The sequence below is a fragment of the Hyaena hyaena genome, unplaced genomic scaffold (assembly GCF_003009895.1).
Source record: "Hyaena hyaena isolate Hyena2069 unplaced genomic scaffold, ASM300989v1 scaffold_36, whole genome shotgun sequence".
Classification (NCBI taxonomy): domain Eukaryota; kingdom Metazoa; phylum Chordata; class Mammalia; order Carnivora; family Hyaenidae; genus Hyaena; species Hyaena hyaena.
The window spans coordinates 4899807-4922334 of NW_024080668.1; the positions used below are offsets into that span (position 1 = coordinate 4899807).

Genomic DNA, 22528 nt, shown 5'->3' on the forward strand with positions numbered 1-22528 from the left:
ATGGAACTGTTCAGGAGAGACTTGGATATACAGTTCTAGAGCTCAGGAGAGAGAGATCTGAGCTAAGGCTCTAAATTCTGAAGGTACGGCCAATAACTGTGGAAGCCACATGTATAGATGAGATGGCCTAGGACGTACATTTAGACTGAAGAGAAGCAGATGATAGAGCAAACACTTAACATTTGTGACAAACACTTTTATTAAGTGTTTGCAGAATTTCAGATGGCAAACAGTTATCTTAAGAATTGAAGATGAGGGGTGCCAAGGTGACTCAGGCGGTTAAGCCACCGACTCTTGACTTTGGCTGAAATCATGATCTCACCATTTATGGAATCAATCCCCAGGTCTGGCTCTGTGCTGACAGCCCAGAGCCTGGAGCCTGCTTCAAATTCTGTGTCTCTCTCTTTCTCTGCTCCTCCCCTGCTCACACTCTGTCTCTCTGTGTCTCAAAAATAAACACTAAAAATTTTTTACAATAAAAAATAAAAATTTTTAAATGATTTTTTAAAAATTGGACAAGTAGATTATAAAACCCAGAAGGGTTAGCATATGGAATCATCCTGCAGACAAAGGAGTAAGCTTATCTCATGTGGTCCCAGAGAGAGGGGACTCCAGTGACTGCGCCCAGAGACACAGAGGTCAGTCAAATACAGCGCATGCAAGATAAATGTGACTCCCAGGCTGAAAGAGACAAAGCACAAAGGTTCTGGATGCTTCAGTTGAAATCTGTTCCAGAACTCAAGATGGAATCCTGGGTTCCGGTGATGAGAGAAGTCAAGCCAGTTGCCTAAATCTGAAAGGGCCAGGCAACACCGGGCTCAGGCACGTGGTGGGTTTTGTTTTTTAATCTAGGGCCAGACCAGAAATTCTGCAAGCCAGCCACACGATTGCTTCGCTGACACCAAAAGGGAGGGGAGAGCAATGACCTCCTCTTGTTCACTCCCAGCTCTGTGCCAGAGACTCACCTAAGACTTCCCTTTAAACCTCGCGTCACTGGACGCAGGTGTTGTTCATGGTTCTCCATGGCTCTCCATGGAGGAGGAATCAGAGACGTGGAGCATTCAATGACTCACTCAGCTTCACAAAGCCAACAAATGACGGCGCCAGGATTTGCACCCACTTCTTACTAACTCCAGAGCACTTATTTTTATATGTCAGGTGATGCTGTATCTCTGTTAGCATGCCCATATGTACTAACATTGAACATGACGCAAAAGTGAGTCAGGATAATGCCCTGTTTCATGTGCTACTTCGGTGCCTCCCTGCTCAGCATTCTCCTCAGACCAGCACTATGGGCATGACCCAGAAGCTTGCTAACAACGCAGGACCTAGACCCGACTAAACTGGGATCCACAATTGGACAAGGCACCCAGGTGTGTCCTATGCACACTGAAGTTAGAGAACAACTTTGGTGTGTTTAGACCTGAAGAGCTCAAAATGACATAACTGATTCAGTCAACTGTAAACAACTAAATGTTAATTTATTCATTGATCCAAATCTCTTAGCATAAATGTTGTACCCTACTGTTCTTCCTGTTCGTGAGTTTTGTGTTAGCTAATTAAATTGTTTTTTAAGTTTGCAAAAACCTATAGGTAGACCTCATCTGGGCCCATGGGCTGCAGACCAGAGAGGCAATTCAGGGTTCTGGACTTCTGTTTGAATTTCCAGGGAATTCTATCTTCTAATGAAGACTCAGAAAGTGAAACCTTCCCACCCTAGTTCCCAAGGCTTCCAGATTCTCTGAGGATGAATGTAGCAGCCCCATTTTATTTTATTTTATTTTATTTTTTTGCATTTAAAAAAATTTAAATCCAAGTCAGTTAATGTATAAAGTAATAATGATTCCAGGAATAGCATGTAGTGATTCATCACTTACATATAACACCCACTACTCATCCCAACAAGTGTCCTTCACTAAATGCCCATCACCCATTTAGCCCATCCCACCACCCATAATCCCTCCAGCAACCCTCTGTATTTAACAGTCTCTTATGGTTTGTCTCCCTCTCTGTTTTTATCTAATTTTAACTCCTCTTTCTCTATGTTCATCTGTTTTGTTTCTTAAATTCCACATATGAGTGAAATCATATGATATTTGTCTTTCTCTAACAAGAGAATGGCAAGATTTCTTTCTTTTTAATTCTTTAATTCTTTAATTCTTTCTTTCTTTTTAATTGCTGAGTAAGACTCCATTGTATATATGTGCCGCATCTTCTTTATCATCCGTCGGTGGACATTTGAGCTCTCTCCATACTTTAGCCATTGTCGATAGTGCGTGGCAGCCCATTTTAGAAGCTGGTGGGCCTCACTCAAATCTGTGAGTGTCTTACCATTTCCCAGACCCTTGTCATAGAGTTGGTCAAGTGACAGAGTTCTGGTCAAGAGGATATGGGAGAAAGTGATGTGTGCCACTTGCAGGGCCCCAGCAAATCCCACACCAAGTTCCATCGGAGAGCCTGTCAGAACCACAAAAGAAAAGGAGCCTCCGTGGGCCTCTGAGTCATCACGTGGAGGGAGATGTCCGATAACACCACCCAACCCCAGCGACGTAAAATTTTATGTTGAAGAGCCACTGAGATTTGAGGGTTGTTATAACGGCTAGTGCTACTTACGGCGGCTGGAGAACGCTACTAACATATTGTGCAGCTGGAATCCAGCCCAGGAAGGCAAAAAGGTGAGATTTTCTGAACATTTGAGACAAGAGGAAGTAGAAGTAATTGCTTATATAGTAGTCAGGGTTACTCTAACACACAGAATGGCCTTTTGCCAGAAAATAATATTTAAAGTCATACTATGTGTATAAACTAGTTTCATCACTGGTAAATTAAAGTTCTGGATGACAGTAGAGAAGCAAATCACATCTAAATTTACAGAATTGTCAGTGTACCACAATTATTATTTGCAAGGATTGGGGGAGCAGTAATATATTCAGTATTTAGACATTTCCTGAAACAGCCAAAGATTCTTTTTTTCATAAAAGCTGATTATGTATATGTTGTTAGAATTAATGGGCCTATCTTATATACTTAACTGGATATGACTGTGCTAAGTTAGAAATCTTCTCTCAAGTGGAATATAAAGTAAAAAGCAACCATTTCTTAAAATTGCAGAAAGTGCATATAAAAGATACTTTTGAGAGTTGGATATTGAACATTACAAAACTCATAATTACGTAGAAAGAAATTTATTTCTAAGAAAAGAAACTAAATAAATATTAGAAATGCTTATGTTATATGAAACTAGAGCAAGCATCTATGTCCAAATTCACTTGATTTTTATCAACACTGACATTATGTTGAAGGCAATCTGTTAATGTTTCAGTAAGAGTCAACATATTAAGTGGATGTCAAAATTGTTTAGCTATTTTTACAATACTTTAAAAATTTTTAATTAGTTTTGAGAAAGAGAGAGAGAGAGGGAGGGAGAGAGAGGGAAGGTAGAGAAAGAGGGAGACACAGAATTCGAAACAGGCTTCAGGCTCCGAGTTGTCAGCACAGAGCCTGACGTGACGCTCAAGCACACAAACCACAAGATCATGACCTGAGCCGAAGTCGGACACTTAACCAACGGAGCCACCCAGCTGCCCCTGTTTGTGCAGTAATTTTAAAACAAAAACAGGTTTGCTATCATTTGTTAGTTTTTAATAAACCTGCAGGCTCAGTGGAGCCCCCTTCAGGAGGGCCTAGGATGAGCAGTTTGGGTTGGACTGACTTTTTAGGACCAGGAATGACAGACAGCAAAAGTATTTTTGGAGGATAAATCTTTGATTGAGTGCAGGGTAGGTGTGTATCAGGAAAAAAATCAGTCCTTTCCTCCTGAGTAGGTTAAAAACCCATTCCGCCCTCCTGTGCGTCTCCTTTGCACTCACACAACTACCATACTTACAACACTCCTGACACTAGATTGGCAGGGGGAGGGGGAGATGAGAGTAGGTTCCCACCAAGCAATTCTCTGTACATCCGTTGGGTGTCCTACAATTTAGGTCACTTCTGACACTACCCACCTGGAGAGCACATCAGATCCCACAGGTTAAGGGCTCAGTCCCACAAGCCTGTCCCCACCCCACTCCAGATGCCCGTCATAAGCTCAGGCTGTCATGTGTGCTTCCAATGGATCAGCTATAAATCAGAGATTTCCGGGACTCCTCCTCCTCAGATTCAACTCATTTTCTAGAGCGGCTCACAGAACTCAGAGAAACACTTCCTTACATTTTACCACTTTCTTAAAGGATATGACAAAGGACACGGGTAAACAGCCAGACAAAGAGATACACAGGGGTCTGGGAGGTCCTGAGCACAGAAGCTTCTGCCCCTATGGAGTTGGGGTGCCTCCCCTCCCAGCACATGGATGTGTTCACCAACATGGAGGCTCCCTGAACCCCACTAGGATTCAGGGGCTGCTATGGAGGCTTCCTCACACAGGCATGATCCACTGTCACCTCCATTCCCAGCCCCTCTCCCCTCTCTAGAGAATGGAAGACAGAGCTGAAAATTCCAAGCTTCTAATCACGGCTTGCCCTTTCTGGTGACCAGCCCCTATCCAGAAGCCCTTGTTAGAGCCACCTCATTAGAGCAAAAGATGTTCCTAGGTTTCTTATTGCTTAGGAATTCATGTGGGGGGCTCTATGTCAGGAACCAGGGGCACAGATCAACATGTACATTTTCTTTGATCTCACAGTAGATGGCATGGGAAAGAAAGTGGAGGTGTCACTAAGGCCAGTTTCAGAGATGGACAAGGATTCAGAGAGTGTGAGGACGGAACAATAGCAGTGGAATTAAAGAAAGGCAGGAAAGATGCTGGAAGAAAGACAACAGGAGAGAGGTAAAGAAGGAGACAAGATAGTAAAGTCTCAAACCTGGGGTCCAGGGAGAAGGACAGGGTGTTGCTAGGGGCCGCCGAAGACGAAGGAAGGTGACAATGATGAGGTGCTTTGTTCATAAAGGCTGGGCCAGCAGAGAGGTCGTTTGGGTTGGGAAGCTGTGTTTCCATCGGCGGGGAAGCAGGAACGTGAGGGGCATGTCTGTAACACAAGCGCCTAGGCCAGCCCGAGAGAAGCTTCCTGGAGACTCCTGGAAAGTGTCCAGGAAAGAACACCTGGCATCAGGCGGAGGGGCCTCTGAATCCTGGCTCCGCCCTTGGGAGCTGTGTGAGCTTTGCCGATCTACTTAACCTTTCTGGACTTGCGTTCCCTCCTCCATAAAAATAGGTCACTAAACTGGATCCATTCTCTTTCCTTGGCCTGTAAAACTATTTCCCAAACTCATCTCAGATATAGCAATTCCCAGGGTCACAGGGGAAATCATTTCTTCATCCCCTGTGCGTTGGCCCGGGTAAAATATTGTTTACATCTGTGGTTCTTGAATGCTCTGTACGCACCCAAATCATCTATGGAATGTTTTTAAAACACAGATTCCTGAGCTCTCATCCAAGAACTTCTGACTCAGTACTTCTGGGCTAGGATCTGCCAATATCTTTCCAATCAAGAACCACTAATCTATATTAAAAACTGCAGTGGTGATTGAACGGAATGATGGTTACCAACCCACATAGCCCAGGTCCTGGCATCCAGTGTTTGCTTAAAAAGTGGCTCTGGTGGTGATGGCGAGGTGGTGATGGTGGGGAGTGGAGCGGGGGTGGGGGGCAGTGATGGGTGATGGTGACAGAAGGTGGGCGGTGCCCCTGGAAGAGGGGAGTGATGCAGTGCCTGATGAGTGGTGGGAGCCAGGTCCTAGAGGTCCCTAACTCAGCAAGAAGATTTAGATAATCTCAGGTAGAGCATGAGGCAGAAAATGGGAAGTTTCCATTGGGAACATGCATCCCTTCTGGCCTCCATCAGGGATTTCTTCCTGGACAGAATGAAAGAAGCAGCAGCTCTTAAGAAACCACATTCGCCCGTCTTCAGAGGGCAAAAATAAAGTCTATGAACCGAACCTATGAACAGCAGAACTGTACTATAACTTGCAAAGGAAATCAATTGTATGCAACACAACCTAAGATCAAAATAATGTAACACTAGCTCCTACAGATCCATGTTCTCTGTAAGATCATGACAATGATTTAACAGTAATTCCATATGAACTCAGGTTCTAGAGACAAGACCACTGACAATTCGCTTGTTTGCAAATTCTGACCAACCCCTGTCCAGATCTCACTTACCAACTTCTCCCCTAAAACCACCCTATCACAAGAGCCCACTAATCTCCCCCTTTTCAGCCACTACTGAGACCATCTCTCAGCATGTAGAATCAGCCCCGTTTTGCAAAATCACTGCATTTCCCAGGGGCCTTTGTAAGGGGACTTTGACAAGGAAGGCAGGGTCCCACGGCCCTGTGCTCTTAGAATGTCAGCCCATTTTACTGAAACAGCCGTCCAGCATCTGGACCCACTGAATACGGAAAATAGCTCACTGGGGAACAAAACACTTTGAAGAATTCAGTGGGTCACTCCCATCAGATTCAACATTTGGGGATGTGGAAATGAATCCTTAAAGTTAGATTTATTACAGCCTTTTTACATTCATTTTGAAAAGGGATCTGGGGCCTGGAGGTGCCATCAACAGGACACTTACCTTCCCACACTCGGAGCTCTCTGAGCACTTCTTGGAGAGAAAAATGACCAGTGGGAAAGTGGGGGCCACTTAATTATGCCTGCAAAGGCCATTTTTCCAGCTAAGGTCAAATTCATGGGCTCCAGGGATCAGAACATGGACATGTCTCCGGGGGGAGGGGGGTGAACCATTCGACCCCCTAAGCCTCTTGACATATATTATGAAAATAAGAGATGGGCTTTATGTCATCTGTATAAACCTAGTTATAAATGTATTCCTTTGGGCCCATCTTGAGAAGTCATTTTATTCTTCCCTGCAAAGTTCCTTAACTTTCCAAGTGACACCAGCAAAAAGGTGTCTTTATCTTTTCTAGAAAACCCCAGAACTTAAGAAGCTTGGATACTGACGGGAAACAACATACTTCCTCCTCCTGAAAGCCTTGTTCCCCTCCACCTGCCCGGCCGTTCTCCACCCAACCTCACGCTACTCTTTGAGGCTTCTTCGAACCCACCCCTCATCCACCCTCCTCACAACCCCTCAGAGATTTGGTCAGCTTTCTGTTGCCCTTCGCTACATAGTTGTGTGACTTCTTGCCGCTCATGTCCACTCTCCAGTCCCGTTTCCTCCTCGGTAAGGGGAGGGGGGAGAGGCAGACGGTTGGATCTTGAAGGTCTCTAAATTCGAACCAGAGTTGAAGTTGTTCAGCCCAGAAACCACAGCCTGTCTTGTAAGACCCCCCATTCAGCCTCACTCAGGGACACCTCATCTTCTCCTCTCACTCCAAGCCCACGGGTCCTGTTCTCCTGCCCTGAAAGGACTCTCTAAAGGCTGGACTTACTCTCTTCCCTGCCTCTTGGACATCTGTGCCTCCAGTCAGGACTCCTCACTTCTTACGCCCACCCCTCTAAAGGGTTCTCCCCTCCCCTCTGAAGGAACAGAGCCGAATTCTCTACTCCTTAATCCAGCTCCTGCTTCCTTACCAGTAAGTAACCTTCTGATCATTTCATGAAGGCACACAGAGAACCGCAGTGTTCTTCGCAAAGCCCCACGAAAGCCTGATTCCAAATGCTGTTATTTACCATCACAGCCCATAACCAGCCAGAAAGTGAGTATGATGAGGAAGAACTATCTATAGGTTTCTATGCCTTCCCTGTTAGAGGTGGCAGATGGTTCCCAACCAAAAATAAATACTTAGTCATGTCTGATTAAAAAAAGAAAAATACACACAATGTGCACACCAAACCCAGAGCACAGAGACCGAGAGCAAATCTGCTATAGCTTATATTTTTCATTCAAAGGCACTGGTTCGTGTGCATTCAAATCACATCTCACATCACGCCATCATAAAATCCATAATAGGTTTAGGAAAAAAAAAAAAAAAGACAAACCTGTGTGTGGTATTTTTTCCAGCAGACATCACGCTCAAACACTAGATGGTTCAGTTCAAAACCAAGCACACGGCAATCCCCGCAGTCGGTGGCGGCCCCAGACCAAAACAGAGCCAGTGGGATACCCTCAAGAACAAGCCCAGAGGCAAGTCCAGCACGTTGGATGCCAGGGATCAATTGCTTTAAGTAGCTGTCATCCCATGGCCACCTTCCCTACCTCCCTCACGGCTGGCTCTACAATTGTGTCACCTTAGTCTTCCCCAGAATGTCACCAGCGCTGTACTTTCCAGCTGTGCTCAGGGGTGCAGGGGACCCACCCCTTCTCATCCAGGCCCGGGAGCTGCAGGGCCAGCCCTGAGCCAAAGCCCAGCCAGCAGGGCCACCCTGGGGAGGCCACGGGCCACTCCACCCCAAGAGCTGGCAGCTAGAATTCAAAAGGTTTCACTGACCGTAGGAGGCAGAAAAATACCAAATGGAGAAGGGGGACCCAGTGAGTTGTCCCATGATAAGCCTGCCCTGAGGAGTCTCTACCAGCCAGTATTCCGAAGGCTACAAGCAATGTCCGCCCCAGGGGTGCCTGCTCTCACGGACACTGAGAGGCCAGACAAAAACACGGAGTTTCAGAGCTTCTAGGAACCCCTGACGAGGCCAGGGGTCGCTGTAGCCGCACAGTGTGGCTCTGTGCATCAGGAGAGGTTGGAGGCCATGGGCAGGAGCAAGGGACGTGAAATGTAGGGACCACCCCACGGGGAAAGGTCAGCACTTTCAGGTGTCTCTCAAAAACCCAGAGAGCTCCAGGCTGGACAGGTCGCCACTCATTCATTCATTCACTCATTCAGGACCTAATGTGCGTTCGGGGGTCACAGCAGTCCTTTCTCACTAGATCTGTTTTCACACGGGGCACCTGGGTGGCACAGCCAGTTAAGCACCGACCTTGGCTCGGGGCATGGTTTTGCGGTTCATGAGTTCGAGTCCCACATCGGGCTTGCTGCTGTCAGCCTGCCAGCACAGAACCTGCTTCAGACCCTCTACCCTCTTCTCTCTGCCCCTCCCCCACTTGCGCTCTCCCAAGAAATAAATATTTTTTAAAATCTTAAAAAAAAGAATTGTTTTCACAGGCAGAGAAAATAGTGTTTGCGATTATAAAACATCTGATCTGTTTTCTCGGAGGCATGCAAGTTGAGGTGTTGAGGTGCGCAGAGAAGGAGGAAAGTCTAAAGCCCAAGGCGGGAGGGGTCCTAGCGGAAGTCACATCTAACATGAGGACTTTACGAGGAGGAGGGGGAGACCAGGTGCTGCGGGCAGAGCACGGCCAGATTCTACGCTACTGAAAGATGACCAGTGTGGCTGGAGCAGAAAGGAGAGGGGAGGCTCGCTGCTGGGAGCCGAGACTGGGTGGTGGATTATCGGTGCCTTAAGCAGTCTGGACATTGTCCTAAGCGCATCTGGATAGTCTTACGTGAGTTGGGGGAGAGGGACAGCGTGGAGATGGGGAGCAAATGATATAATTAGATCTGTAATTTAGAATCCTTTCTCTTAGAAGCAGCACCTTGACCTTCGGCTCTTTGTTATCTTTGACATGCTCAGCACTGGTGTCACAGCAATTACTAAAAATAAAATAAAAGTTAAAAAAAAAAAGGCAGGAGGAGAGGAGACGGAAGGTGGGAGGAGTCCCTTAACACTCGCCTTACGGGAACCAGCATAAGCCTGCAAGGTCCAAGGCTCGTCTGAAGGGAATGCCCTCGCTCCCCCCAATGTCTGGGACAGGACAGGCACACACACACACACACACACACACACACACACACACACACACACACTGCTTCCCTGCACCCAGATGGAGCCTTCAGTAAGCTCTCCATTGCTTTTCAGCCAACTGTGCCCTATCACATCAGGCTGAGTCTGTGCTTATAAAGATGCCCAGAGACCCCCTCCACACCCACAGCTCCATCGCCACCACCCCCACCCCGAGAGACCAGCCCCACCCTCCTGCCCACAGTCAGCCTGTTTCCCTGAGTGAGGCTGTTGGGGGTGCTCTAGGCCATCCCCAGGGGGCACACGGCCTGACCGCCGAGGGGCCCTCAGCACAGTGGCTGCCTTTCCCGAGGGGCCTGCCTGCTGCTTGCTCTGCTGCCCGGGAAAGGCAGAGTCCTGCCTCTGAGCCCAGAGGGGTGTCTACCCTGGGGCTGAGTATAAGTGGACGCTGTGAGGATGCGACTCCAGGACCGGCCCTTCTGGGCAGCCCGCACCAGCTCTCCGGGCTTCCCCACTCCTGGCGAGAAGCTGGAAGGGGATCACGGAGCCCGAAGGAGAGATGGAAGAGTTTGGAGGTGCACATAGGAGTGAGGAAAGAGTAAAGGGTGGGTTAAAACTCTTCAAACGAAGGCAGAGGGGCCACTGACTGAGAAATGACCTACTGCCAGGTGCCAAGTGGGATCCAGAAGTGACCAACGATCTGTGACCCCATCAGGGCAACAGTGTTTTCTTGGGCAACTCAGAGAGGCCGGAGACAGGCAGCTTTAAGAGGTGCCTTATTTTAGGTGTAACAGGTGCTCAGGACAGTCCCTGAGACATACGTAGAGCTGCCATGAGGACCCACATTTGTACAGAGCGTTAGAGTTTGCAAACTTCTCTCACCATCATATTGGGTCTTTCTCACAAACCAGGTGAAGTAGAAAAGAAAGGTATCGTTACCAATTGACAGATAAGGATGCTGGGAGGAGGTTAAGTGAAACAGGTGTGGCAGAAAGGATGTGAGATTTGGGTCTGAAAAATCGAGATTCGAGCCCTGCGTCTCTACCAACCAAACCTGCAATAATAATTGTGTTTGTGGATTCATTCTTACACAAATGGCTGCATTTCTCTTATTTTCATGTTCCTGGGGAGGGGATGGGAGCCTCACTGCTGCCCCCATGCCTGGCCAACACAGCTCACGTTCTCTCCACAGCTCCCAACAAATCATTCCCCTTCAGTTAATGTGCACGACGCGCTTTGAGGAGAGCCTGGTCTACAGTAAGCAGTATAGGTGTGTTAGCTGCTATTGTTTATCTCTCTGTCCCCAACTCCCAGCACAGGGTCGGACACGTGCTGAGCACTCCATAAAGGCTGAGGGCATGACCGAAAGGCCTTCATTGTCCAGTGCAGGAGACAGCCATATATACACACAATGGCGAACACGCCAAGGTGACGGCCATGGAAGGTATGGTGGGCATGGGTGGCGGGGAGTGCCAGATGGAGCTGCTGGCTGTGGGAGGAAGGGAGAGGGACGGTGCACTGAGGAGGTGACCCACGAGGTAGGGCTTAAAGAAAGAGGGAGACAAACAAATAATTCAGTATGACTGGAAGGTAGAGTGTGAGGGAAATCATGGTAGAAGATTTTGGAGCTGGTGACCAGGGCCAGACATGAAGAGCTTCAAAGGCCAGGCTAAGGAATTTGGATCTTGTTCTCTAGCAATAAAGAGCCAGTGAAGGCTTCTTTTGGAAGCCAATAAGTGAATGTTTGTCTCCAGGAATCGTACGCAGGACGGACCTGAAAGGCATGAGACCAGAAGCAGAGGGGACAAGTCAGGAAAATTCCCTTCATATTACAGGAAAAACAGGAGTCTCAACTAAGGTTGGATCCCAATATCAGGTTGGATCCCTTGGATGTGTCAGGGAAGAAGAAGGAGGAGGCAGAGATGGTACTGGGGTTTCAATTTAGTGACTGGGTAAATAGAGGCACCACTAACTCCACTACTAGAGGGTGGATTAAAACTCTTCAAACGAAGGCAGAGGGGCCACTGACTGAGAAATGGCCTACTTCCAGGTGCCAAGTGGGATCCAGAAGTGACCAACGATCTGTGACCCCATCAAGGCAACAGTGTTTCTTAGAAAACACTGGCCTGAGAGCATAGGAGGGTTTCCCATCTCGACGCTCGCCCAGTGTGTACGGAGCTGTGCAGTGGGTAGCTGGAACTAGAAGAGTCTGTGAAGAGTCTGCAGGAAAGTCCACCCTGGAGATATAGGTTTGGGGTCATCAACAGACAGGCAATGGTTCAGCCACGGGAGAGGAGGTGACTGCACTGGCCACACATGGGAGCCACGGCCACACGCTCATTCTGCCTAAGAACTTGGAGATGAGGGAATACAGATACTCTAATAAGCATGAAATAGTAATAAGCAGATGTGAGGAGCTAACTGTGGGAGCTAACCAAGACGTTAACCAACATGTCTGTAGCCAAGGGTCCCAAGCATTGAGAAGGCCTGAAACATCAATCAGCATAGCCTGGTGTAACCTCCTTCCCTTAGACCTCATTTATAGCTGTGAGGCCTGGGCTCAGTGTAGGGTACAAGCCCGAAGGAAGGTCAGTGTGCCAAGAGCATCTCAAAGAAATAGAGCAAGAGCAATGTTTGAGCCACGCTCCACACCTGGCCTTTTTCAGTCACATAATCTAGCCAATCTCTTTTACTCCTTTTGGCTTATTTGAGTTGTGTTTCCCAATACTTTCAGTTAAAAGCATCACCTGGGGGTGCCTGGGTGACTCAGTCAGTTAAGCGTCTGACTTTGGCTGAGGTCATGGTCTCATGGTTCATGAGTTTGATCCCTGAGTCAGGCTCTCTGCTGTCAGCCTGGAGCCTGCTTCAGATCCTCTGTCCCCACCTCTCCCTGCCCCTCCCCTGCCTGTGCGCTCTCTCTCTCTCTTTCTCTCTCTCTCTCTCAAAAATAAAGACATTAAAAAAAAATAAAAGCATCCTAAGCTGGTGTCCTCGGTGAGCCTGGAAGCTTGGCAAGAGGAGGTAATGAATAAGTCCCAGTAGGGACACCGCTGTCTGGGGACCAGGGGACTCAAGCCTAAGGGACAGACCAGGCTCTCCAGGACCATTGCTTGCATGGGGTCTGGATCTTAGCTTCCTGTTTTCAGGACTCTGGAGTCATCAGGGATACAGTTTCTGTGGTTCTTTCCTAAAACAACACTTATTTAACGTTTATTTATTTCTGAGAGAGAGAGAGACAGAGTATAAGCAGGGAAGAGGCAGAGAGAGAGGGAGACACAGAATCTGAAGCAGGCTCCAGGCTCTGAGCTGTCAGCATGGAGCCCAGTGTGGGGCTCGAACCCAAAAGCTGTGAGATCATGACCTGAGCCTAAGTCAGATGCTTAACTGACTGAACCACCCAGGCGCCCCAGTAAAAGTTTTTCTTGCCCAAACTCTAATTAGCAGCAAGAATGATAGGCGTACTCTGCTCTAGAGATGCCGGGGGTCCCTTCCTTCTTCAAAGGGACTCTGAAGGTAAGCATGGACATCAGCGTTTGGCCAGAAAATGGTGGAAGAGAAAGTAGAGGGTCAAGAGGGAAGTTCTAAGGGCCATGCCAGGAAGTGCAGTACCTTACCCCATCCACAGTTACACGCCACACAGCATAACTGCAGGGAAGTCTAGGGAAGATGCTCCGACCACGCGCCCCAGAGGGAGGGGAAATGTGTGTATAAACAGCAGCCACTCTGTGCCACGAAGGCTTCTCATCATTCCCTGGCTACATTCCCTGCTACCACCCAACCTTCCCCCACCTGCTCCCCCCACCCCACTGCAATTGCCAAAGACAGAGAAAGGAACAAGAGAGGGGACAGAGAGGCGGAGGAAAAGAACATGTCATCTGTGAGCCACGTAGAAAAAGAAACAAGGGAAGAAAACTAAGAATGGAAATCCAAGGACTAGAGACAAACACTGGGAATGTGGACGCACACAGTTCAAAGAAAGGCGTTCCAAAAAGGGAAGTGAGAACCCTTAACCTGCCTGCTTTCCTCATCAGACGGCGTGGAGAACGGAATGAGCTGGGGAATGGAAGTGCTTTCAAAATGGGGAGCGGCGGCAGCTGTGGAAGACATGACTTCGGGCATCCTATCTGTTTCCCGCCACCATCAGGAGCCCAGCCAGCCCGCGACAGTCCCAGCCGCCGGAACTGCCAGTCCCACTCTGCTCCCTGGCTTTCTGCACTCCCAGCAGACGGAATGGCCAGGAAGCTTTGGACAACTATCCCTATGACCTGAAAAAAAATGCCCCCTGATTCCAAAATCTCAGGTGGAGCTTCCAAAGTCAAGAGATGTCCGGAAGCCCCCAAGCGCTCGTGAGGGTTTACATCCCCAAGTTAGGGTGTCCCTGGACCCTCTGTTCACACTGGACTGGCCTGCGCTTGTGCAGAAGAGGAGAAAGAGAGAATAAATACAAGAAATCTCTTGTACAGGCGGCGGGATGGGAGGGTAGGAGGAGGGTTTCAAACGCTTTTCTAAATTTAATTATATGTCATTTTCTAATTGTGCTTCGTAATTGTGCGATTATCCCCAAGTATTTTTTCTTTAAGTAATAGAACTCATAATTACATGCTAATTGAAATGTGTAATCTCGTCATTAGGATATGTAAATACATAATAGTGTGAAGATAGGTAATTAAAATTCCAGGGATGACTCTGCCATCAAACCCTGTAACATGTTCCTGCTTCTGTCCCAGGAGCCTCTGTTCCAACGGGCCTTGAAATCCCACCTGGACGGGAGAAAGAAGCTCCAGGACCCAGGAAACACATAATGAGATGGTACATTTACCAACAAATACAGGCCAAGGGGCAGTGAGATCGCCTGCCTCCCTCCACACAATCCTAAGTACTCCAAACTCCTCTCTGAGATTTCCCATTTTCACAGTCTTCCCCAGCAGAAAGGGACCCTAGGCTTTCAGAACATGTAAATACAGGCTCTCTGATAACTCTTCCTACCCCGGGTGAATGCAGAGCTCAGAGAGGGCTAGATTGACCACGATGCCAGCCCCCAGCAACGCACAAAAGGAAGTCAGTGCTCTCCAGAGGAACAGAACCAGTAGAATCTACAGAGACAGAGTTAAGAGGAGGTTTATTCTAGGAATTGGCTAATGTGATTATGGAGACCCCGAAGTCCCACAATCTGCCGTCTACAGCCTGGAGAAGTAGGAAAGCCAGTGGTGTCATTCAGTGCATATCTGAAGGCCTGTGCGTGGGGAGCTGAAAGTTAAAGTCCTTGGTGTGAGTCTGAAGGCCTGAGAACCAGGAGCCCTGATGTCCAAGGGCAGAAGATTCATGTCTGAGTCCAGGTAAAGAGAGTGAATCCACCCTTCCTCCACCTTTTATGTTCTATCCAAGCCCTCAACAGATGGGATGATGCCCGCCCACATCGGTAAGGGTAATTTTCCTTACTCAGTCTACCAATTCAAATGCTAATCTCTTCTGTAGGCATCCTCACACACACACACACACACAGAAAAAGATGTTTTACCAGCTGTCTGGGCATTCCTTAGCCCAGTCAAGTTGACATACAAAATGAATCTTCACATATCTCCTAGCCCCTGACCTCCTAACCCCTGTGATGCCCCAAACCGACCACAGATCAATGTATGAGATTTCCTTCATGGGTAGCAACTGCCCTTTATGGAGGCCCACTAATCAGGATGACTGGGAGAGGTTTCAGCCACCTGGATGGCCCCAAGAGGGAGAGAACCAGCCTCAGCCACAGCCACCAGGGACACAGACCATGAACACCCAGCCAACACGAGATGACAGTCATGGCTTCCCCTAGAGGGTGACAGGTGTCCTCATGGAGTAAATTCAAAAGCTAAGGAAGCACAGATGAGGAGCAGCATTTATTCAGATATGGGCACTGGGGAGGATGTGAGGACAGGCTTCCTGGAGGAAACGAAAACTCAGTCCAAGCCTGAAGGGTGAGTGGAAGATGAACCCCAGGAGAGGAGTCAGAGCAGAGAGGGTGTGATGTAGGGGCAACAACATGAACCACAGCTGGGAGGTGAGAGTGTGGTCAGTTCAACGGGGTGTAGAGCACGAAGGAGAGGGTCAGGAGAGAAAGGCTGGAGGGGAGACAGGCTGGGCCTTGTAACCTTCCTTAAAGTTTGGAACCCTCCTGAAGATAATGTTATTGACTAATCTGGCCGGAAGGATGAAACGACAGATGAATGGATGGACTGATGAGTGATGGCTGATGGGAAGATCTTGGCTATCACAGCCAGGCCTAAAGCCCAGCCACAAGCTGGGCTCCACCAAGGCTGTGATGTTCCATTCTCCTTCTGGTTGCCTAGTCCCACAAGGCCAGTGGCAAAGCAGAGCCTGCACCCTTAGGCCCAGTGCTCTCTCCCCTCCGTGTGCTCATTTTGAGGACATGGAGAGGCTTCTGTCACCCACCCAATACTTCTCACCTGCTCTAGTCACTTCATGTAAACACACATACACTCCAAGCGCCCACACACAACAGCACTAAAGTCCTTTGACCTCCAAGTCCCAGAGGAAGGACCTCTCCAAGCTGACATTCTTTTTTTTTTTTTTTTTTATTTCTCGGAGAGAGAGAGAGGCAGCGTGAGCAGGGGAGGGTCAGAGAGAGGGAGTCACAGACTGAAACAGGCTCCAGGCTCTGAGCTGGCAGTCAACACAGAGCCCGACGCGGGGCTCGAACCCACGAACCGCGAGATCATGACCCAAGCGAAAGTCAGACACTTAACCGACTAAGCCACCCAGGCGCCCCTCCAAGCTGACATTCTTAAAGAGAGAATTTAACACCAGATACACTGATTGATTTTTTTCCCCTGTCATCATATTAAAAACTGAGGATTTAAGCAAGCTGCTATGAGGTTCAGTGTGTGACCCTCAGAAATCTCAGAGGTGCCTGTGTCTACAGCCAGATGTGACAGGACGGACCCTTTCCTGGGAAGTGGATCACACACTCTCTTCCAGAGTGCAGGGCCTGCTGACGTGTGGCTTGAGTGACAGAGAGGAGGAGGGAGGGTGGCTCTCTACAGGGAACCTAGTGGAACCCCTTGGTGACAGCTTTGGTGTAGGAGGGAAGAGGAGGGGAGATTAATGTCAGAAATTAGAAAGAAGGTAAGTGGAGCCCCTACTTGTGTGTATTTTAAGCACTTTCTCCGTATACCAGTCAGATGAGGGTTGAATTGTGACTTGACTCAGTGTCCCCAGATGCCAGCAATCTGTTACAAGACCCACTCTAACCACTTACTGAAGAATACTTATTACAAGTCTTTTATTCTTTCTTCAGAGATGTCTTATTAACATGAAGAATTCAGCCCATGTGCGCACACAAACCCCCATGCTGATGTTGGCGGCCTTCTCCCACCATGCTGTGCTGGAAGGCTGGGGGTAAAGCATGACAACAGAGGGATCTCTCAGCACAGATTCCAGCGCTACCCCTGAGGGGATAATGGGGACCTTCTCCCTTACCTTTTTTTGGAAGCCTGGAATCTCCACTATAGTCACTGAAGTCTCAAATGCCAGTCATAGACAGATGGCTTAAATCTCATCCCATTTGTTCAGAAAAGTAACAGTCGCCCCAGCTTAGACATATTCTTTATGAAAGTTTCTATAATTGGATGCCTCAGAGGCACACACAATGGGACTTACATTAGTAACAATACGGCAGTGTATTAAGTTAGATCACATTTCGAAAGCTTTTATCTACCTCAGAAGTCTTTCCCAGTAGGTCTGGAAGATGAAGCTGGACAGCTCCCAGCTGAGCCATTACTCAGGGCCTCTCTGGTGAAATTGGTGTGAGGGGGGTGGAGCTGAGATCCTTGGACACAGCTTGTGGCCTGAGACCCTGCCATCGCGTTGTGGTCCTCTACCTTGTTCATCTCGGCACCCCTAATTAAGAGGCCATGACTGTAGCGGATAGGGCTTGGACTCCCGAGTCGCACCAATGTGCCTGAATTCAAGTCCTGGCTTTGCCACTGAGAGTGGAAGGACATAGAGAATTTAACTTTATCTCCCTGAACTTTGGTTTACTAATTTCAGTAAAATAAAAATAGATGCACAAATCAAGACTGTTGGGAAGATTAAATTAGATGGTGTCATTAAGTACCTGGCATGTAACAGGTATGTAGTAATGGTCTTTCCTGCCCTCCTCGTGACATAAAATATAATATACACTGCCCTTGGGGCTCTTTCTTTGCCTTAGAAATTATCTCTGGCTGGCTGATTCATCACCCTCTTATTCACCCTAATAAGAAAATGGCTGGTATTTATTGAGCAATTACTAACAAAGAATCCATAAATGGTGAGTAATAAACCTGGGGGGATGGGGGAGTGATCAGGGAATGGTGTCCTAGAGTCTCATAAGTGAAGCCATTCATCATCTCACAGACAATGAGATACAAGGGTTGAGTGAGCGGGTGAGCGAGATTATGGAGTACAAGAGATCAAAGATTCCAGAAGCCATGCTATTTCATACTGCCTGTCTTTAAAAGTTTAGAGACAAATGGGGAGAGAAGACATGCAAATACAAACTGGGTGCAGTCACGGGGTTATGAGGTTATGACCAGCTGGGGGACCATGGAGGACTGTGTGCAGCAAATGCTAGTTGAGACAGGCAATATTTAGCAATGCAAAAACTAGAGGAAACACGTTTGAGGAAAAGAACATGAGGACTCAATTACTGCAAAGATCTCCTCTCTTGGTTCTGGTTCACCCAAGAAGCTGAAATTGGACTCAGAAATGTGGATTTTAATCTCAGCTACTCTGCTGAAAAGTTGGAGACATTGGACACATCACAACCTTTCTGAGCCTTAGTTTTCTCAATTCTAAAATAGCGATGAGAATATTGGTTTGGGTTCCAAGATTAAAGGAGAGAAAGTGATTGGTAAACAGCATACAGATCAATGATTCCCAGGCCTACCTGAGTACTAAAATCACCTATAATAAAGGTTAAAAATATAGATTTCTGGAAGGACACAGCTCCGACTAGCACGGGCAGAGCAGGGAACATGTTTCCTGACAGATTGGAGGTACCACCAGTGCTCCCATTGACTGAACCTCGCGAGAGGCTGGCCATCATGGAAGATGGGTAAGACAGCCTGTGGGAGTCTTTCTCCTAGCACACACAAACCAGGGAACAAACACAGAATAATTCACACTCTCCCCTTCTCAAAAGCTTCAGTGGCTGCCTACTGCCGGAGGCCGGCTCCAGCAGGTCCAGGGGTCCCTGAAGGATGGACGGTGTCAGCGAGAGAGAGTGAGAGAGCCCAGAGATTTCTTTCTGATCACCAGGCAGGCATCTCCATTCTGTCAGTTTTGGTGTCTTTATTTATAGGTCAAATGATAACATGAGATCAGAAAAAGGAATTTTTACAATGGATAACTCTTTGTGACAAGATGCTTTGGAAAGTGTACAGAAGCAGGTCTTACAGAAAGATTCTTGCAGAACTATTCCAATTATAGTGAGGTTAAGTAAATCTTATAACTAAGGGATTAACAGGGTATTCTTAGTAAAAGACAGGATACATATTTGTTCTAAGTTAATAACGCTAGGATTAGGACATAGGTTAAGTGTATAGATGGGCTAAGAGTCATTCTGTCTGGCTCCCAAGAAGACGAATGTTTTTAAAATGGTTAACAAGTTGTTTGTGGAAACCTTTTTGACTTGATGCCGAATGTGTAAACACCATGAAGGCCCTAAATGTGTCGGCCTTTGTTTTTGGGTTATGTTTTAGCTACTCTTATCTATCCTCATCCTAGCCGCCAGTGTGAGGGAGGGTGTTTGTGAAAAGTAGGGAAGGGACTGCCATACATCATCAGTTAGAAGAAGGTGTAAGTATTAACTTAAGTTCTGCCCTTATCTGTTCCTTAACTCTAAATTAGGCTCTTTGTCTCGGGGCCAGGCTCAATTGTAACTCTTGTGTTCTTAACCCCCTTTATTGTCTAAGTCTTGGATCTGCAAGGCCCATAGGAAGAGCCTTTTGACAATCATCCACAGAGCTTTCATCTAAAATCTCTTTTGAAAAGGCAGGAATATGCTTTTCCTTATGAGGTATCTGTGTTTGGAATATCGGTCTGATATGGACTATTGTGAGGCCTGGTCAATACCAGCAGGCTTATTTCCAACATGAGCCAGTAGTAGCAGGAAGAGATACCAGTTTCCATTTCTCATGGCAGGAGCTGCAAACACTGCCATTTCCTTGCTGTGACTGCCATCCAGAGAGGCCGGTCCGGCTCCCAGCATCCTACTACCTACTAAACTAAGCCTCATCTCCCTAAATGAACACCCCAGTCCCTTCATACCTACAGAACGAGTCTGGAAAGACTCTTCTTCAACTCATCGCTCACATACCTGAGTCTGAAATGGGCACAACTTGCTTCCTAGCCCATCTTCTCAAGCCATTCCACCTGCTGGAATGTTCTCTCCAGCCCCATCTCTGTTTTAGGAGATCCCACTCGGGCTTAATTTAGAGTGGATCTTGAGCTCTGTCTGTTCCATCATGATATTTCTGATCACCTCCTGCTGAAAGGATTCTTCTTTCCTTCTGTTATTATGAATTTCATTTGTGCCTCTTGTATGATTCAGCACAAACTACACCTACACGTGTCATCCATCCTCACTATTCCTTGTAGTGAAGGCATCTGTGTCTGTCTGCCATGTCCCCTGTTTGATTAAAAGCTCCCGGAGGGTAGAAACCATATCTTGTAATGTCTACAGTCCATTGTTGTGCTCAAAGTGTCTCTCCTACCTTCCCCTAGCTCATACACTCCTATACCTTCTTTAAAACCCTATTAAATGCTAACCCCACGTATCCTCTGTGCATTGTATACCTGGCCCCCTACTCCAGCTAGGAAGACAGCGCCATGGTTAGGAGCACACACTTTCAAATCTGAGCTCATGGAGGGGCGCTTGGGTGGCTTAGTTGGTTAAGCATCCGACTTTGGCTCAGGTCATGATCTCACAGTTCATGGGTTCGAGCCCCCCATGTGGCTCTGTGCTGACAGCTCAGAGCCTGGAGTCTGGTTCTGATTCTGTGTCTCCCTCTCTGTCTGCCTCACTCCCACTCATACTCTCTCTGTCTCTCTCTCTGAAAAATAAACATTAAAAAAAATTACAAATCTGAGTTCAAACCCCAAAACTCCATCAACTCAAAAATTGTGCAACACTGAGAAATTTATTTAGCCTCTCTATGCCTGTTTCTTCATGGCACTGTTCATAGCAAATGAGTTAATATATGTAAAGCATTTAGCACATTGCTGGACATATATAGTCAATGCTGAATAACTGTTGGCTTAATATCATTACTTCACTCTGAGCTCTTTGAAGACAGGGACATGTGTCTTGATCTTTGTTTCCCTCATGTCTACACAATGCCTGGTATACAGTGGGTGCTCAGTGTATGTTTGTGGTCTGGGTGAATGAATATGCATTTACTACTCAATAAATACTGAATTAATGTATTGATTGTTGGTTGGTTGTTGGCTAGCTGGTGGGTTGGTGGGTGGGTTGGTTGGATGGCTGGATAGAGGGATGGGTGGTCAAAGAGTAGGCACTTTGTGGCTGATTGGTTGCATGAATAAGAAAATCAGTAGCTATTCAATACATGTTGGCTGGTTAGTTCATTGCTTAAAACAAATGAATGAACAAGGAAATGAATGAATAATAGGTATTTAATAAGAAGGTTGGTTGTTTGCACGGTTGAATTAACAAACAGATTTTCCACAAACAGCAGATGTTCCATAAATGTTGGCTGGCTGAGTGAATGAACAAACATCCCTAAAATATAACAACAGCCTGGAGCTAAAGCCAGAGAGGGTGCAGCTAGAACATCGGAAGGGGAGAGGGCTGATAGAGCCTGCCCCCCACTAACTGCCTCAGAGACTGTTGCCTTGTGCCTTCATCTGTGAAGCTCTCCCCACCTCACAGCTGCTTCTACCTATCGCCTAGGGCTGCGATGTGTAGCTGTGGGAACCTGGGGGTGGGGGGAGGGCAGGAGATGGGCCCTCTCAACCTTCTCCCCACTCAGCCAAAGACTCAGGCCCCAGAGGCCCTCTTCTGCACCTTCAAGCACAGTAGGAACAAATTCTCCATTACCTCAGTTCTGGGGGGGGGGGGGGAGCCACGGGAGGGGACAGGATGTCAGGTAATTAGTTCACACATCCTTGGCCCCATTCCTTGGCCCTGCTTTCCCCCTGAGGCAGCCCCAGCAGCTCACATCTCAGGTTAATGAATTATTTTGCAACATGTCTGGAGATGCATGAACTAGAAATCTTACACGTTGGAAGATTTTGCCATTTCCATTAAATATGCCATTCATTTGGTGGGTAATTAAGTGTGCAATAATGGGCTCTAATTTCCATCTTAAAGGACTTCCTAGGAGCAGCAGAAAGGGAGATACAGGGTGTAATTTTCTGGAAGAGCCTCTCCCCCCACCCTTAAAGCTTCTTAGCGCATAGAGGAAGAGGGAATTCGGTAAAGTAAAGATGATTTTGATCCTGTTCCACATGTGAGTCATCTGCAATCCCCTCCCTTGGCAAAAGAGACAATAGCCTAGGACACAATAACAACTCCCCACCCCAAAGCCCCAGGGCAGCTTGGAGACAGCCTGAAGTGGGTCAGGTGTGGCGGGGAGGAAGCATTTCTGCAGACCCCAGACCTTCCCACTCGTCTCCATACTTCCTACGATGTACGTGTGTTCCGTACATGCACACACAGCATGGGATTCACTTTCTCACCCTAGAAGCACCAGTCTGAGCCAGCTGACTTGCAGCCCATTGACATTCCTTATGACTTGCAGCCCATTGACAAATACTTGAGGCAAATAC

General features: G+C 47.5%; 1 protein-coding gene across 1 annotated transcript in view; it reads right to left on the minus strand.

Annotated features, from left to right (window-relative positions):
- Positions 1 to 2212: 2212 nt before the first annotated feature.
- TMPRSS5 (transmembrane serine protease 5) overlaps positions 2213 to 22528 on the minus strand; it is a 57046-nt gene continuing 36730 nt past the window's right edge. Inside the window, exons 14-15 of the mRNA XM_039229124.1 lie at positions 17412 to 17679; positions 2213 to 2457 (exon numbers count right to left, since the gene is read on the minus strand). Of these exons, the coding sequence (XP_039085055.1) occupies positions 17661 to 17679 (19 nt within the window). The 3' untranslated portion in view covers positions 2213 to 2457; positions 17412 to 17660. The remainder of the gene's footprint in view (positions 2458 to 17411; positions 17680 to 22528) is intronic.